The sequence below is a fragment of the Microcaecilia unicolor genome, chromosome 1 (assembly GCF_901765095.1).
Source record: "Microcaecilia unicolor chromosome 1, aMicUni1.1, whole genome shotgun sequence".
Taxonomy (NCBI): Eukaryota; Metazoa; Chordata; class Amphibia; order Gymnophiona; family Siphonopidae; genus Microcaecilia; species Microcaecilia unicolor.
The window spans coordinates 173,098,975-173,118,366 of NC_044031.1; the positions used below are offsets into that span (position 1 = coordinate 173,098,975).

The 19,392-nt window shown below is 43.4% G+C and overlaps 1 protein-coding gene across 1 annotated transcript in view; it reads right to left on the reverse strand.

Annotated features, from left to right (window-relative positions):
- Positions 1-19,392, reverse strand: part of COLQ (collagen like tail subunit of asymmetric acetylcholinesterase) — a 180,101-nt gene that overhangs the window by 55,494 nt on the left and 105,215 nt on the right. Inside the window, exon 11 of the mRNA XM_030202541.1 lies at positions 19,160-19,240. Coding sequence (XP_030058401.1) covers positions 19,160-19,240 — 81 coding nt within the window. The remainder of the gene's footprint in view (positions 1-19,159; positions 19,241-19,392) is intronic.

Genomic DNA, 19,392 nt, shown 5'->3' on the forward strand with positions numbered 1-19,392 from the left:
ATCCAGAATATGGTAAAGGTGCTAAGGTTTTGGGGAAGGGGAGGAGGGAGGATGGGGGAGACTAGGGGGGGAGGGGGAAGGAAAGGAGCGGAGGAGGGAAGGGGTGGGGGAGGGAAGAAGGTTGGGAGGGATGGGTGGCTAATATTGAGATATGTTATAATGATGCTTATAACTGGAAACGCTGTCTGCCTATACAATGCTTAAATGTGTGACTATAAATGTGCGGGGCTTGAATACTCCACAAAAACGGAAGCAGGTATTTAGGGAAATGCAACGCCAGCAAGCCGATGTAATGTTTCTCCAGGAGACCCACCTTAGAAAAGTCCATGAATACTTAATGAATAATAAGCAGTACCCATATACTGTATAAGATGTGCATCAGCTACAGAGATTCAGAAAAAGAGGGGAGTTTTGATAGCTCTATCCCGGTCCCTACCCTGGCAGGTGCATACAACGGTCAGGGATAAAGCGGGTAGATATATATTGATGGTGGTCTCCCTTGATAAGGAATATTACACACTGGTATGTGCATATGCACCCAATGAGAACCAGAGGATATTTATGCAGGAACTGGAGAGGATTTTACAAAAGCATGCTAAAGGCCATTTGGTGGTAGGGGGCGACATGAACTTGACACTGGACCCGAAGCTAGATAACTCTGGGGGGGTGGCAAAATACGCACAGGGAGATAGAGTAGCCTTCCAGTCCTGGCTGGCAAGGTGGGGGCTGACTGACTTATGGAGAGACACGCATGGGACTGAAAAAGATTTTACCCATTATGCCCCCCTCCACAAAACATACTCGAGAATTGACTATTGGCTGGGCGATGCAATGGTGAGGAGGCAGGTTGAAAGGGTGACTATTGAGCCCTGTAGCTGGTCGGATCACTCTTTGGTGGTGCTAACGCTGAGGATGGGAAGAAGGCCTATAGGCCGTCCCCATTGGAGGTTAAACGAAGCCTTACTCCTAGAGCCACAGAATATAGCTGAATTAGAAAAGTACATAAAGGAATATATAGAGCTTAATGATAATGAAGAAGCACATCCGACCAGTATTTGGGAGGGAATGAAAGCGGTATTAAGGGGTCAGATTATAGCATGGCAGGCACACATCGTCAGGGATCGTAGGGGGAAGGAGGACACAGTTAGAAATAACATGGAGGCCAGTGAAAGAAAGCATAAAGAGGATCCATCCGACACGCAAAAATTGCAGGAAGTGCAGCAACTCCGAGCACAGCTTAATGATCTCCAGATGACGGAGATAGCAGGGCAGCTTCAGCGGGTTCGGCAGGAGCATTTTGAATTTGGAAATAGGGCTGGCCGGCTATTAGCAAATAAATTGAAAAAGCAAACCCAAGGAAATTATATTGCAGGGATATATAATGCATCAGGACAGTTAGTAAACCGCACAGAAGAGATACAGGAAGTGTTTCGGGATTATTATGGCCAACTTTATAAATCGGACCTGAGGGGCACGAGGGAAGAGATTGCACAATACCTACAGGGGATACAAATGCCAGGCCTTTCGGAAAAGGAGGTGGAGGAGTTGTCCTCCCCCATAACTCTTGAGGAGATAGAAAGGGCAATCGCGAGTTTGCCTAACAATAAGGCGCCTGGGCCTGACGGGTTCCCAGCGAGCTTCTATAAGCAGTTCTCCAAGTGGATAGCACCATTGCTGTTAAAGGCAATCACAGCATTTGACAACATGGGGGAAATGCCTTACTCGTGGAGGGTGGCAGAGGTAGTCTTGATACAGAAGCCGGACAAGGATCCCCTATGTTGTGGATCATATAGACCAAACAAAAAAAACAGCACCACGGGCCTTTAAAAATGGAACACAGTTCTTTAATGAATGAGCCTTGACAAAAAGACCCGACACGGGCCGTGTTTCGGTGACTAGCACCTGCGTCAGGGGTCACAGTGATGACGTGGAAAACTTGGGGAATAACTCGAATATATTCCTCTACAATATATTATTCCTTACCCCACGTCTCATGTAGTAAAAGCTACAAAGCACCAAGGCACTTTGTGAGATAAACGTCCATCTCCCGATTTAGGTCGGAACTTGGGCGTTTTTTTCGTTCAATTATAAGCAGGACAATCTCCCTACTTCTACAACCTTACCAATTACATTTAAGCACCATTTGCACGTTACGATGATAGAATTCTAGCACTGACATGTATGAATGTAACATTCACGTATGTACTGCAAGGTGCATGCTGAGCAGTATTCTATAATAGGCTCACAAAAGTCGCATAGGCATAAATTCTATATATGGTGCAGATACAATTTTGCACAAAGTGTATTCTAGAAATGGCACTCAGAATTGGGTGCAGGGATCTGTGCTCAATTTTAGACATGAGAATTTACACCAGTAAAACCTGGTGCAAAGTTTTGCACCTAAATCACATATGGATCTTCATTATTGTATAAAACTGCGCGGAAATTTCAGGGATGCCCCCAATTGGTCCATGGCTCTCTCATGGTTGTGCCCCCTTTTTGGATCCACACAGTTCCCAGTGCCTAAAAATGTGTGCACCAATTTCAATGTCAATTAGCACATAGCGCCCAATTATCAGTGTTATTTTTTAACCATCACATAGGTGAAAAGGATGCATGATCAGAGATGCCTGTGATCAAATAGGCTCGATTGAGTACCACGTGTAAATGGGCTTTTGTTGTGGTCACCTCTGGCCTTTGGAATAAGATCCCTATACATCTGAAGGCAGAACATAAAAAGCATATCTGTTCCTGCAGGCTTTCCTTGGTTGTTAATCTGGGAGTGGAACTGATTTGTCATAGTTTTTTTCTGGAAGTGTGTGTCTTGAGTTGGCATGCCCCGGGTTGAGTTCTGTGGGCTTTCCTATACTATTCTAGTTCTTTTCCTGTGCTTTTGTCTTTTTATATATTCTTATTGTAAACCATTTTGATATAGTATTATGTAATGTGGCATATTAAATTCAATAAACTGTAACTATAACTGTAACTTTGTGGAAACTCACAGATATGAAAGCGAAAAGTAAACGTATGTTTTTGTGTACAAGTGTATTTTTGCTTTGCTCTCCCAAAATTTATCTCTACCCAAGAGGCGTTTTATTTACATGTCAACTTTGGTGGTTAGGAAAACGATTTTACAATTTTGGACATCTGAGGAGCCTGTACCATTTGATCGTTGGGCGATGTGGATGTGTGATATGGTTTGCTGCAAGTATTTGCCCTATTCACGCTCTTTCAAAGTGGATAACAGGAAATATGCCCTTCTCTGACAACGCTTTACTACTACTACTACTATTTAGCATTTCTATAGCGCTACAGGCATACGCAGCGCTGTACAAACATAGAAGAAAGACAGTCCCTGCTCAAAGAGCTTACAATCTAATAGACAAAAAATAAATAAAGTAAGCAAATCAAATCAATTAATGTGAACGGGAAGGAAGAGAGGAGGGGGTAGGTGGAGGCGAGTGGTTACAAGTGGTTACGAGTCAAAAGCAATGTCAAAGAGGTGGGTTTTCAGTCTAGATTTAAAGGTGGCCAAGGATGGGGCAAGACGTAGGGGCTCAGGAAGTTTATTCCAGGCGTAGGGTGCAGCGAGACAGAAGGCGCGAAGTCTGGAGTTGGCAGTAGTGGAGAAGGGAACAGATAAGAAGGATTTATCCATGGAGCGGAGTGCACGGGAAGGGGTGTAGGGAAGGACGAGTGTGGAGAGATACTGGGGAGCAGCAGAGTGAGTACATTTATAGGTTAGTAGAAGAAGTTTGAACAGGATGCGAAAACGGATAGGGAGCCAGTGAAGGGTCTTGAGGAGAGGGGTAGTATGAGTAAAGCGACCCTGGCGGAAGATGAGACGGGCAGCAGAGTTTTGAACTGACTGGAGAGGGGAGAGGTGACTAAGTGGGAGGCCAGCAAGAAGCAGATTGCAGTAGTCTAAACGAGAGGTGACAAGGGTGTGGATGAGGGTTTTGGTAGAGTGCTCGGAAAGAAAGGGGCGGATTTTACGGATGTTGTAAAGAAAGAAACGACAGGTCTTGGCGGTCTGCTGGATATGAGCAGAGAAGGAGAGAGAAGAGTCAAAGATGACCCCAAGGTTTCGAGCTGAGGAGACAGGGAGAATGAGAGAGCCATCAACAGAAATAGAAAATGGGGGGAGCGGGGAGGTGGGTTTGGGGGGGAAAATGAGAAGCTCGGTTTTGGTCATATTTAATTTCAGGTGGCGTTGAGACATCCAGGCAGCAATGTCAGACAAGCACGCTGAAACTTTGGTTTGGATGCAAGGTGAGATATCAGGGGTAGAAAGGTAGATTTGGGAGTCATCAGCATAGAGGTGGTAGGAAAAGCCATGGGATGAGATTAATGAACCAAGGGAAGAAGTGTAGATAGAAAAGAGGAGGGGACCAAGAACAGAACCCTGGGGTACGCCGACAGGCAGAGGGATAGAAGTAGAAGAGGATCCACCAGAGTGAACACTAAAGGTGCGGAGGGAGAGGTAGGAAGAGAACCAGGAAAGGACAGAGCCCTGGAATCCAAGTGAGGACAGGGTATCGAGAAGTATGCTGTGATCGACAGTGTCAAAAGCAGCGGAAAGATCAAGAAGAATGAGGATGGAATATTGACCTCTGGATTTAGCCAGTAATAGGTCATTGGAGACTTTAGTAAGCGCAGTTTCGGTTGAGTGGAGAGGGCAAAAACCAGATTGTAATGGGTCAAGAATAGCATGTGAGGAGAGAAAATCAAGGCAGCGGCGGTGAACAGCACGCTCAAGTAATTTGGAGAGAAAAGGAAGGAGGGAGATGGGTCGGTAATTAGAGGGACAAGTAGGGTCAAGTGAAGGCTTCTTAAGGAGAGGTGTGACCACAGCATGTTTAAAGGCAGCAGGGACAGTCGCAGTGGAAAGTGAGAGGTTGAGAATGTGACAGATAAAAGGAATAAGAGTAGGAGAGATGGCATTAAGAAGGTGGGTGGGAATGGGATCAGAGGAACAGGTGGTACATTTTGAGGAAGAAAGGAGAAGTGTAGTTTCCTCAATAGTAACTTCAGGAAAGGAGGAAAGGGAATGAGGGGAAGGAGAGAGAGGGGAACGGACTAGTGGAGGGAGAGCTGGTGAGGTAGAGAAAGCAAGGTTTATCTTTTGAACCTTGTTGTGAAAGAATTCAGCAAGGGTCTGAGGAGATAGTGAAGGGGGAGTTGGGGGAGGGGGCACCTTGAGGAGAGAGTTCAATGTGGTGAAGAGAAGTCGAGGATTAGAGCCAAGAGAGTTGGTCAGTTGGATATAATAATCCTGTTTGGCACGTAAAAGAGCAGATTGGAAGGAGGTCAGCATGAACTTAAAGTGTAAGAAATCAGCAAGGGCCCGAGATTTCCGCCAGAGGCGTTCGGCGGAGCGGGTACAGGAACGTAGGTAGCGGATATTAGAAGTCAGCCAAGGTTGGGGTTTTGTACGCCTTACAGGGCGGGTCATCAAAGGTGCAAGAGTGTCTAAGGCAGAGGATAGAGTATTGTTGTAAGAAGAAACAGCCTCGTTGACAGACGTGGATGGTGCCACAGTAGAGAGGAGGTTTGAAACATGGGAGGATAGAGATGAAGGGTCAATGTCGTGAAGATTCCTAGATAAATTAGATAGGATAGGACGGGACTGGGAGGGAGGAGATTTAAGTGTGAAAGTTATAAGATGGTGATCAGAGAGGGGAAGATCGGAGGCAAGGAAACTAGAGGGTGAACAGTTGGAGGAGAAGATGAGATCAAGACAGTGACCATTTTGATGAGTGGGGGAGGTGGAGCATAGTTGGAGATTAAAGGACGACGTTAAAGCGAGTAACTTGGAAATATAAGAGTTGGAAGGATCATTAGCAGGAATATTAAAGTCACCAAGGATGAGAGAGGGGGAGGAAGGATCATGGAAGAAGGCAAGCCAGGCATCAAAGTCACTGAGAAAGGATGAAAGGGACTTATCAGGGGGACGATAAATGACCGCTATTCGAAGAGGCAGAGGAGAGAAAAGGCGGATAGAGTGGACTTCAAAGGAGGAAAAACAGTGAGATTGAGGTGGAAGAAGGGGTTGAAATCTGGAGGAGGGAGAGAGAAGTAGTCCAACACCGCCCCCACGGCCAGCAGGGCGAGGAGTATGTGAAAATAGATAACCGCCATGGCACAGGGCTGCGACTGAAGCAGAGTCATCAGGGCAGAGCCAGGTTTCTGTTATGGCGAGCAGATGGAGGTGACGCGAGATAAAGAGGTCCTGGATATAGGGGAGTTTGTTACAGATAGAGCGGGCATTCCATAGGGCGCAAGAGAAGGGCAGAGAAGAGGAGGGGAGTAGAGGAATAGAGATGAGGTTAGAGAGGTCACGGTGAGATCTGTAGAGTTTGGATAATAGTTGGTGAGGAGGGCCAGGATTGGGATTGATGTCACCAGCTGAGAGTAAGAGAAGGAGTAAAAGAGAGCGGAGGAGAGTAGGAGAGGTGTGGCCACGAAGGCGTCGAAGGCGAGAGGTATTTAGGTGGAATGGGGAAGGCAAAATGGAGGGAAGAAAGAGACGGAGATTAAAAGCCAAAAAGGAGGAAGAGGGTAGGAGAGAAGGTGAGGTGATGAAGTCAATGGATGGGAAGTGAGTTCCTGTAGCGGAGAGAGGTAGGGGGTGAGGGAAAAGATTAGGAAGGGACAGAGCTAGGAAGAGAATGTGAATAGGGGCCATAAACGATTAAGGTACTTTAGCAACTGGAAAAAGATTAGATACAAAGAGAAAAATGCCCCGCGCGCCGTTAGGCGCGCGGCACCTAGAGCGGAGGCCCTGAGTGGATCGGGGTGGACCTGGGTGTCACCCCGGAGAAGGCTGTAAGGATATGCAGATGAGCTGCAAGTCCTCCACAGCACCTGAAAGGCAGCCGGTGGTAGAGGTGGGTACCTCTCAGCTGAGGAAAGGCTTACCAGGGGTTAGGCCGAAGCCAGCATTCCTCCCCCTGAGGGTCGCCTGATCCTAGCCAAAAAGCACCTGGGAACTCTGGGCACTTGGAGAGAAGGCCCTGGGAAGGTCGGGGTGGAACTGGAGTCACCCCGGATACAGCTTTCAGGACTGTTTGGACTCTTCAGACTTCAGGGTGCCACAGGCAGGATGCTGTTGGGGAGAGTGCATGGGGGAAGGTGTGTTGTGACAGGGTATGCACATTTGTAGTTTTCATATATGATTGTTTGGAATGTTAGTGCGTTAAAGCGTTTTTTCCCATCAACAAACAGGATTGATTCAGGCACACAAGTGGGTGATGTTATTGCAAGTCGCCAGGACAGAACACTCTCCCAGAGCTCAGAATTTAGACTACAATTCTGAGCATGTGTGGACTTTCCCGGCTTCAGCTCCTCAGGTTTTTTTCTGCTTCGCCAATTGCAAGCCTCTGATTTGCCAAATGGATGCCAAAACATAGCTCTCCCATCTATCTGAGAGATTTTTGCTTCTGCATTTTTCCAATATTGTTCTTTGTCATTTTCTCTGTTATTTAATTTCTTGAAAAGAGAAAAAATGTCAACAGACTCTGTGGGTCATTCCTGCCCACAGTGTGAAAGAAAACTTAGAATAGAGACCATTACCCTGTCTGCTCACTCGGCCTGGGCAACTGCAATATATCACCATGCTCCTTCACTTTTGTTGACACAGTCTTGTTCATCTCTGAAGATACTGAGATAAACCTAGGGATATATTCACAGATTGCTGACATCTAGAAGGAAGTACTTTTGCTTAAAGGTTGGATGACTCAGCTCTGAGCTGACCTTCCTCTTCCTGGACCATCCACACACCTTCCTGTGCAGTGTCCCATGAAGTGCAGACACACAGGAGCATAATTTCAGCAGTAACCAAGCTCCTTAGATGCTCCCAGGTAAGAATCACAATAGCATGGACTACACATCGCAGGCTCTGTACTGAGGCATTAAATCTTTTTCCTCACTTCACTAACGCCAACTTGAGTCTTCATCATTGCAGAGGACACATAGCATGGTATGCACTAAGGTTTCTGGACAACCCCCTCCCTGAACAGAAAGCCAGTTTGGGGCCTTTTCAACACAGACTACCAATACCAAAACTGAGGTCTGTATGCAACTTCTTTCCTTTGTAACCAACCGTTCATCTTCACAGGGCAGTGATGTTGTACTTTTCTCAGAGCACAGGGCTGATTGCAGGGAGAGGTTCATCCCACACTTTTTGCATAAACCACTTCTGCTTTTACTGGTTGTCACACATCTTGTTTTCTTGCTGCTTTTCCTAATATGAGCTTTGCACCTCAAAGCTCCTGGTATTCTGATCATCCTGACTTCTAACACTGGCTCCTTTCCAACAAATGGATTGACCCCCACCTGTTCTTACAGAGCATACTTGAGCGGTGTGATAACCCTAAGTCCTGGGTTCTTCCAGCCCTCTGGGCAGTTGCTCTACACTCCCAGCCTTGCATTTTCCACAACTTCAGGTCAGGGCCATAAAGTGATCTGCTCTGGGGTTTCCCCCTTTATTCTAGCCAGCAAGTGTTCCAATAATTGCAGCAAACAAAAGAAAGTAAAAACAAAATGCACAGTCCTAAAATCCAACATCAATCTCAGAGTCCTTGGTGCTCCGTGCAGGCCCCACCCTCCTTCAAGGGGTAACCAGTTCAAACATTCCAGGGTTCAAACACTCTACTCTCAGCAGTCTGCCCTTCCATTAGAGAGAGCTGGCAGCCTACCTCCCACTCCACAGTACTAGTCTGGCTATGGCCTCCCACAGCTGCCTTTTCAGGATCAGGAATTGTCCTTCTTCAGGAGGCTTCCCATTCCATGTCACCTCCTTCGTCTCCCCCTGGTAGGGTTAGGAGTGCCCTCCTCTCTGTAATCGATAAGTTCCATACTTTAAGCTGGTCTGTCTTCAGCTGGGCTGAAAGGTACTCCTCCCCTTCCCTTGAGGCATCACATATTGTTTCTTTACCCAGGGAAACTGGGTTTCATCCTTGCCCCCCACCCCACCCTAGTGACAACCAGGGACATGTTCAGCTCTACTCCAGAAGGAGTTACCCTGTTCCTTTCTCTCTGAGGGCATCCCGGGTCTTCCTTCCCTCCCTTGTATCTCTTGCCCAGAGCCCTTTCCCTGGAGATAGGTTTCTTAGGAACTCTCTCCCTAGAGAGAACCACTAAGCTTGCCTCATCACAGACTCCGCCCCCAAGCTATTGCGACTTTCTGATTCACTCTTTTCCTCCTCAGAAGAGTCCACAATACGCAAGAGGGCATTGGCGTTGCTATGTAATTTACCTGCCCGATGTATTTGGAAAGAAAAGGTCTGTAGGGCCAAATACCATCTGGTGAGGAAGGCATTGTGGCTTTTCATTCCCTGTAGCCATTTCAGACAGGCGTGATCTGTTATTAGGGTGAAAGTGCGGCCCAGTACGTAATACTTTCCACCACCCACTTTATAGCCAGGCATTCCTTCTCACGAGGCAAACATTTTCTGCTTAGGAATAAGACTGGGTACTCCTCCCCTTCAAACTCCTGTGATAACATGCATCTGTTTGCAATAGGAGGGGTTTGCTAAAATCTACTCCTTTCAGTATAGGTTCCTTACAGAAATAATCCTGGAGCTTCCTAAAGGATTGCTTCTCTTTTCCTCTCCATACCAACTAGTTTGAGTTTGTTTGTTTTTTTTTAGCATACCTGAAACGGGGCTGCAGTTTTCTGCAAACCTGGGGATAAATCTCCTGTAATATTCTATCAACCCAAGGAAGCTCATAATTTGTTTTTTCGTTTGGGGCAGAGGGAATTTTTGAATGTTGTGGATTTTATCCAGCAATAGCTTTATCATGTCTCCCCCTATCAAATAGCCCAGGTACTTAATTTCCCTGTTTGCAAAAACACATTTTCGGGGGTTGTGTCACTTGCCTTCTGTAAAGACCGTAACAAGGCTCGTAGCCGAGGTAGATGGGATTCATAACAATATCATCCATGTAGGCCGCAGCACATTCTTGGTGCTGCCTAAGGATATGATCGGCCAATCTCTGGCAGCACGCAGCAGCCCCATTTAAGCTGAAGGGCATTCTTTTAAATTGGAACAAACCTATGAGGGTGCTAAAGGTGGTTTTCGGCTCAGCCTTCTTGGTTAGAGGAATTTTGCCAGTACCCCTTTGTAAGGTCGAGCGTAGTAAGGTATTGGGCCTGCCCAAGTTTATCTAACAACTCATCTATTCAGGGCATGGGTTAGGCATCAAATATAGAAATAGCAATAACCCTCCTGAAATCTATACAGAATCTTTGAGATCTGTCTGGTTTGGACACCAGGACCACTGGACTGGACCAGGGGCTACAAAATTCTTCAATGATTCTCATCTCCTCCACCTAGACAATAATTTCTCGTCTGCAGGCCTCAGGTAACCTATAGGGTCCTTGATGTACTATTCTTTCTGGCTCCTTGGGTATGTTGTGGGTAATGAAATGGGTCTCCCCAGGGACTAGATTAGAAACACCCTGAAACTCTATTAACAGGACTTCTACTTCTCCATTTTGCTTAGGAATTAAGGTTGAACCAATAACTGGAGCCCCCTTTTCGTACATATCACTCAGTTGGCGTTCCCAATCTTCCTCTGCTGGAGCTATCAGTGCCTCCTGCTCTTGCCAGGGTCTGATTATGTTAATGTGGTAGATTTGCCGTCTAACCCTGTTGTTTATAACTTCATAGGATCACGGACCTGCCTTCCGTTTTACAGTTAAAGGGCCCTTCCAGTGGGATGTAAATTTATGGAGAGATGAGGGTATCATAACTTTATTTATTTGTTTAGATATCATTTGATTTTTGGTGACCCACTCATAATACGAGTACAACACATTAAAAAAGTAAAACAAAAACAACAAAGTAGGACAATGGACTGGAGACAAAATTTTGCACACCATCCCGAGGGTTAAAAAGGCAGATTCCAAACAACAAGATAAGCAATATAGTGAAAATATAAATACTACCACTAAAAACAAACATTAGACTCAGAATACAGAAGAATCAAAACAACTCACCGTTATAAGAACTCCAGGTAGCAATACAACCGGCGAAGTGCAGGAAGTAAGGTGAACACCATGCCTGCACTGGGAACTCTTAAAAAGCTGGTGCTCACTTCCCATGCTTTGTTCTGCTTGTCACCTCTCTGGTATGCCAGAGGGGTACAAAGTTTATTAAGGTGGTTTGTAATAACAATTGATAGATAAATAAATAAATAAATGTATTAAATATTTGATATCCCCTAATACATTAAAGAATACTTTGCGATGAACCAAATAAAAATGATATTTTGTCTAATTAATATTGCATATATTTCTATTTCCAGAAATTTGGAGAGTAATTCTAAAACTGGGTACCTAAGATAAGGGGATAGGTAGGTATGTATTTCAAGCCTGTTCTCGAAGGAAAAGTAGACACCTACATTTCTTTACAGAATAGTAGCATAACCGGCTGGAAATGGACATACATTTAGGTGTGACCATTTACACAGCTCCTCTTGCTGGTGGAAATGCCTACACCAAGATATTAGCCAGAGCATGCAGAATTATAATTTACATTCAAATTTGCATCCTGTGCCCATGCTCTTCCCATCTACCCATGCACACACCCACCAGCAAAGTACACAGCATCGGAAATTTGGTGTGTACGTTTCCAGTCATTTACTTGTGTAGATAACTAGAATATCACCATTTACATGCATTGTATGTAAACCATCTTGACTCATGCTCGAAAGAGGAGGTATATCAAATTAATAAATGATAAATGATTCCGGACCCTAAAATTATCTCCGTGGCCGGAAATTCTATGAAGAGGTACCTATATTTAGGCAGCTACAATATGCTTATTTGTAATCTATAAATAAAAGAAGGTGCCTGCTTTTCCATATTCTAGGCATGACTACTTATCCTAGCCATAGAACCAGTGTAAATGATAGTGCCTAGATCACTACAGAACACAGGTAGATTATAGAATTCTCTAACGTGTGTGTGTGTAAATGTGTACTGAACCCAAACTACGCACCATTGCATTTAGGAGCTGTTTTACAGAATAATGGGTAGCTGAAATACTGGCATTTACAGGCGTATTTCTGCACAAATGCCTATATTCACACATGTTCTTGTCACCTAAATCTTGGTGACCAGCTCTAAATTTCAAGCCATCCACTCATGTGATGTGCCTGTCAGAGTCCTGGTGTTTAATCATCTCTGAGTGCTTTGCCGTATCTGTACCTGCACACAGGGTAAGGTCACTTTACATTTGCAGCTGTTGAAACATTTTTGTGTTTTACTCGTAATTCCAAATGTATCTGATTCTTTGTTGCTTAGCTGCTCCAAAATCACAGCTCTCTGCCAGTTCTTAACAATGTCCCAGAAAACACTCTGCTCTCCCATTACCCCCTGACAGATTTATTATGGCTGCAAACACTTGATACTCAAACAATCCCTTTGCAAACGTCATGATCTCACTTGCTATCAGCGCAGACAAATTACACAATCAAATTAACCTGCTGGCCCTACTGGCACCTCATGATTATATTCAACTCAAACTGCCAGCAGTTTTTAACCACCAGCACTGTAATTTGAAGGTAGCTGAAACCATGGTCACATCCGGGCCGATATTCAGCTGCGGGAGGCAGGCCTGCGATCAGTGCTGAGCCCAAATATTCAATGCCAGGCCGTTTCCACAGACCGGCATTGAATATCCTTTTTTTTTTTTGCCAGCTTAAACTTAACTGGCCAAGTTTATATTCAACTTTGGCTGGTTATGTTTATAGTGGCCAAAGATAGGACTGCTATTTAGACGGTCCGCTTTGGCTGCTAAACGTAGCCAACGAAGCACTGAATATTTGCAGCTAACCAGTTACATCACGTGATATAAGCGCTAATATTTAGTGGCAATAACTGCCTATCTTGCACTGAATATTAGTGCATAGCCGGTTAAGTGCTATTTAACTAGCCAGGAGCCGTTCCTGGCTGGTTAAATAGTGCTGAATATAGGCCCGATCAGTATTTAAACCCCACGTTTAGCGCACACTGGCCAAAGCATTCAAATACATTATGTACATTCAGCACTGTTATGTGCAGAAATGATGAAGCTAAATAAATGCAAAATCGCCAACTGTTGATATTTAGCTGCTATCCAAATAGTAAGCAGTTTAAATTAGGACAGTCTTTTTACTATCCTAATTTTAACCAATCCCTCGATTCCTGCCCATCAAAGACAGTGCAGCAGTCAAACAGGGCCCTCATGGAAGGGGCCACAGATATCATGAACTCCTCTTTCTAGTGGGCAACTACTAACTGTATTAAAAAAGGGCAGCAGTGAAGAACAACTGTGATCAGGACAAGTTCGAAAGTAATTTAACATCTCATTTCTAGGAAAACTTACAGAACAGTCTGAGTTCAACTCAATGATTGTCTAGAAGAGTGAAACTGGCTGGTTCCATATCAATCTGGATTCAGACCTGGTTATGGAATGGAGACGGTCCTCATATCCCTACTAGATGATCGTCTCAGAAACTGAGACAGGGGATTTGCCTTGGTGTTAGTACTGCTGGATTTTTTAGCAACCTTTGACACTGTGGACCACAATATCATGCTAGCATGAACGGTAGAAACTGGTCTCAGTGGCATAGTACGTGCTTGGTTCAAATCCTATCTACTAGATATGCAATAGCCATACTGTTCAGCAGCATCTCATCACTACTCAGATTTGAAAAAGGTTACAGCGATAAAAGATCAGATTTAAACATTCGGACTGTTCAGGTTGACATTAAATGTGTTGGAAACTCTAACTTTTGGGTAGTGTTATTAAAATTTGACATCTCACTAACGTTAAGGTGGATTTCTATGAAACCGCATAATATTGTTTGAAATAGGTGTCACTTTGGGGCTCGTTTTCGAAACAGAAAAACATCCAAAAAAGTGTCATAAAGCAGCATTTAGAAGAATTCTTCTCAAAACATCCAACTCAATATTTTCAAAACCTGTTTTGCATACGTCTATCTATGCAATTTGTCTGCAGTGCATCTAAATCACAAGGTGGTGTGTCGGGGGCATTTCGTGGGTGGGCTCAGGGCGTTCCTAGCACTTGGACATTTTACAGCCATAATGGAACAAAACAAAAACATCTAGGGCTAAAACTTCAATGTTTTGATCTAGACCTGTTTTAGAATGAATAAGGCACGAAAAGGTACCCTAAATCACCAGATGACCCTCCCTTACTCCCCCAGTGATCACTGACCCCTTCCCACACTCCAAAAATGTGAATAAAACTAGTACTAATCAGCTTCTATGACATCCTCAGATGTTACAGTCAGGTCTATTAGAGCAGCATGTAGGTCCCTGGAGTAGTGTAGTGGTCGGTGCAGTGCACTGCAGACAGGTGGACCTTGGTCCATACTTCCCCCTACCTGTTACACTTGTGGTGGAAACTGTGAGCCCTCCAAAACTTACCAGAAACCTATTATACCCACATAAGGGCTACTGTTGGGGGTAGTGGGTTTTGGATAGCTTAGCAGGCAAGATTAAGGGAGCAACAGTGAGATGTGTACGTGGGAGCATTTATATGAAGTTCACAGTAGTGCCTCCTACTCTCCTGGGATGTCTGGGGGACCAGTCTACTGAGAATGCTGGCCCCTCCTACATCTCAATGACTTGATTTTCTACAATGTTCACCTGTACATTTTTTTTCCCGAAAACGGCCTGAAAAGATAAACGCACGCAGCACAAAAACTTGTTACAAAAAGTATTTTTGAAAAAATAAGATGGGTGTTTTGTGGTTTTGAAAATGGCCATGGTTTCTAATTGGATTTGGGATGTTTAGCGTGAAACGTCCAAAGTCCGACTTGGACATCATTTCGAAAATGCCCCACTTTGTGCATGTAAAATTTTAATTAATTCAGCTCAGGTTTGTGGTTGTTATTGCCAAATTTTAGGGGGTTCACTTTTTTCTGGACCCAGTGAAGATCCCCAGGAATGCCCACGCATAGTCTGCATAAAAGGACACATGATCTTTTCACACATATATACAGCAATATATACAGCACACAAGTTTATAAAAGGCCTTTCCCACAAGTACATCAGGCTTTACTGCATGCACAGTAAGGAGACTGCAATTTAGTGGTCTTATAAAAATAGTATGTTACTCTTTAAAATTCAGGCAGCATACATGCTAAAACTTTAAAATACATTTTAGTTCACAGACTTAGCTCTGCATTACCTCTCCTCTCTCCTTTCTCCCTCAGGGCTAGTGCAAGCATATTAGGTGCCCTAGACAAATCTTCAGCCTTGCACCTCTCCAGTTTATTTTTAGGCCTGTAGGCTCCTTTCCAACATCCCCGAGATTTCGATCATTAAATTGAACAATTATAATCACCTGAATGCCATCACTCCTAAAAAATTCTGTAAAAATGGATAAAAGCTGCAGGTATATTAAAAGCAGGAAGCCGGCAAAAGAAACGGTTGAACCGCTAGATGACCGAGGAGTAAAAGGGGTAATCAGGGAAAACAATACAATACAAGAAAATATTAAGGAAAAGAAAGCAGTAAACAGTACCATCTCTTACGAGGCATCTTTTCCCGTATTTATAGGAGATGAGATAGCTATCGGCCTAAGGGACATCCTAGCATCTAGAAAACTTTGCAGATGTGAAGGTTCCATAAACATAAAATTCTGAGACTGAAATTTAACAAAATGTTTAAAAGTTAACTATAGGAAAAACATAGCTCCTAGGGTTAACACTTGATGATGTTTAGCCAGAAATGTTTTTCATCTAGCTGGTGCTGCCCTAGCAAACCAGGAAATATCATCACATTACAATCACAAAAAGAAAACGATTTAAAATGAAAATACAATAGTTGTATCCAATTTCTATCTGGCTCTAGTGCAAATGTTACTATTAAGAGTCAATTTCACAGACAAATAGGCTGAAAAATTTCTAAAAAAGCTCTTAAATCCATGGATCCGTTTTTTTTTTCTGATGATACCTTCAAATTTTGATCTTCCCGTAGGGACATAAAAAGCCCTAGTTAAAGCTGGTAACATTTCCTTGGTAATCTGAAGGACCTCCTGAAAATGTTTCTTTATCATATCCATAATATTAAGGGAGATTTTAAAAAATTAATGAATCACTTTTACATCTTAATCCCTTATTATCCTATTCATAACCATGTAGTTTTAAACCATTCCCATAATAAATGAAACTATCTAATATCTTATTGGGCCTGTTTTCAGTTTCAAATAGATCATAAGCTGTGTGGAGCAGCAACTGTCTCTTTTGTGTGTTAAGTACAGGGCTGCATACATTTAGTAGCACTGTGAGAATCCTGAAAGGTAACTTTAAAACCATACAAGAACGTAAGACCTTTGAAGTCAGAATGATTGAATATTTTAACACCCAACAGAAAGGACTTAACAAGGATTTGGGGTTCCTAGCCCATTATAAACCATAAAGCTGTATGTCTCTGTTGATCACCCCACCCCTCACCTATCCACACCCATCCTGTTAGAATATCAATGATATGCTTTGATGTCCCCATGCATACCTCCTACCCACCCCCATCCTCCCACCCTGTCAGACAGTCATAGTAATGCTTGAATGTTTTCACTTATATATACTGTCAGCTAGCACATTTGCTTATTTCCGATCTGACGAAGAAGGGCAACCTTCGAAAGCTAATCAAGAAATGTATTAAGTTATGTCCAATAAAAAAGGTATCATCTTATTTTCTTTTCCATGTTTTATTTTGTTTGATTTCTATTGATAACCTTAAGAGTGGACTAACACGGCTACCACACTCCTCTACTTAAGTAACACTGTGGAAATGACCAGAAGGAATAGCAGTAGCCCTTATTGAAATGTAATGCTGCGCTGTGACTGGATCTGGTCATGTGACTCTGTTTTTTGGGCTGCTGTTACTGTATGAGGCATCTATGCCAGGCTCACTTTCCAACTAATTACATACATCACAAAGTCAGAGTCAGCCCCAATAATCTACCAGTAGTGTTATACCTTGTCATACGGAAGACCTGGCTTCAGTCGGTGGATCCAGATGCTGCTCAGTGGTCGCTGGGGCAGCTGAGGAAAGAATGTTTATGGCTCATGGCAATAGCAAGAAGGGGAATCTCAGCTTCCAAAGATGAGTGATGCTTATGGGTGAGATTCAGGGTGCGTGAGAACAGGGTTCTAAAGGGACTGTCACTATGTTAGACGGGTTATAGAGGGAGGAGGATGGAAGAATAAATTGAAAATGAAGTCAAACTTTGAGTCGCTGTCAAAAGTCATATAGCACTGTAGCTTCTGTAGGGCATGTTCCAGCTTAGCTGGAAGCCCAAAGGACTAGGATGAAAGCGTGTACCCTTGTGACCTTCAAAATACAGTGAAACCTCGGTTTTCGTTGACTTCGGTTATCGTTGATTTTTTCAATGAAAACTTTGTCTCGGATTTCATTGGTTGCCTCAGTTTTCACTGCTAATTTTGCGAAAACAAAGGGTGACCCACGCGTTCTCCTGCTCATTGTGGCATTGTTTCTCGTTGTGTGAGCATCACCCCGCACGTCTAACGCAATGCACGCAAGATAAAATCACATGTGCTCAAATCTCATTTTCCCTGTTAAGTGTTTCCCTTGCTAATAAGTTAACCCTTTCCCTTTAGCTCCATCATAGGACTATATTTATTCTCTATAAAATGTCTTTTTGGTATGTTATTCTCTATAAAATGTGTATTTTGGAGTGTCTAGAACAAATTAATTGGATTTACATTGATTCTTATGGAAATAATTGCCTCGGCTTTCGTCTGTTTCGGTTTTCATTGTTTTCGGACGGATTATCAACGAAAACCGAAGTATCACTGTATCACATTTATTCATTTACTTTTAAATTTTATAACCCGCTCAATCTAAAATTCTAGGCACGGTATGAAAAACATACACAATAAAATCAAACAAACAATAAAAACAAAACATCACCAAACATGAAAATACTTGTGAAGGTTTGAGAAAAGGGAGAATGTAAGAAAATCAGCAAGTCTGTCTGTGGTCAGAAATGTATGAACAGGGTAACATAGATGAAATACAGAAGATGGTTAAATACTAACTGGTCGCTATTCAAAATGATTTAACTATCCACTGACTGGCTAAATCACTTGTTCGGGGCTCTCCACTAATTTTCAGTGGCATTTAATTGGTTATCGCTGCTGAAAACCGGCTATTTTGGGGGTGTTCCAGGGGCAGAGTTAGCAGATGGCCGGTTAAGTGCCAAAACGCTCATCACTGCCAGTTGAACATTTAGCCCTAAGAAAGCATGCATTTGCTACACTGCATCAAACAGGGCAAAGGTTGATGACCGTTCTCATGGGAGATACAGTATTTTTCTGCACTTGGCACGCTGCAGTAACTAATTGAATGAAATGACATCTCCATTTGCTAAACACAATGAAGCCTAATATTGGAAATGGGAAGGCTTAATTTAGGAGAAAGTGGAAAGAGTAGCACTAGCAAGGGAGAAAGAAGCAAGGCACAGCTCGTGATCATCCTCCTGTACTTACATGCCCAGGTCTAATTAAGGTTAGGTGAAAGGACATGAATTATGTTAAAGGTGCTTAGCAAATTTCAACATTTCCATCTGGGATTCAATAAAATAAAGAGGAAGTAGAGAGAAAAAAGGGAACGGGATTGAGATTTAATATACCACCTTTCTGTGGTACAAACAAAATGGTTTACATAGATTATATGTAGGTACTTTCTCTGTCCCTAGTGGGTTTATAGTCTACGTTTTTGTACCTGGGTCAGTGGAGGGTTAAGTGACTTGCCCAGGGGCACAAGGAACCACAGTGGAAATTGAACCCACTTACTCTTGGTCCTCAGGCCACCGCACTAAGCATTAGATCACTCATCTACTAACATAACTCACAAGACAACAGTATTCTTAGCTTTTGGTTTCAGGGATTATAACGCATTATTTCACCTTCTGAGAGAACTCAGTGGAAATTTGACCTTAACCTCTCCCACTGCCCCCACTATAACATCTATCTATGGTTTTCATGAAATCAGATAGGAATTAACACAAACCAAAGTCAACCTGAATACAAACCAGTTACAGTCAGTTACTTCCATGGCCTCACCTGTTTTGGAATGACTTCAGAGTGAAAAGTCTGAACACACTCGTCTTACCTGTTTGCCGCGTTTGCCTGGCCTTCCAGTGGGCCCTCTGTTTCCCGGGATCCCAGGCTCTCCCTTTGGACCCATTTCCCCCTTAAAAGGGAAAAAGATGAGCAGCAGAGTGAGCATCTCTATTTATAACCAGGTTAATATGACTTATAGGGCTGTTCATACAGATGCTTTACTGCAGGAAGTAAGAAAATACAAACTATGGACATAAACAAATTAGCAAGTGGCAGTTAAAA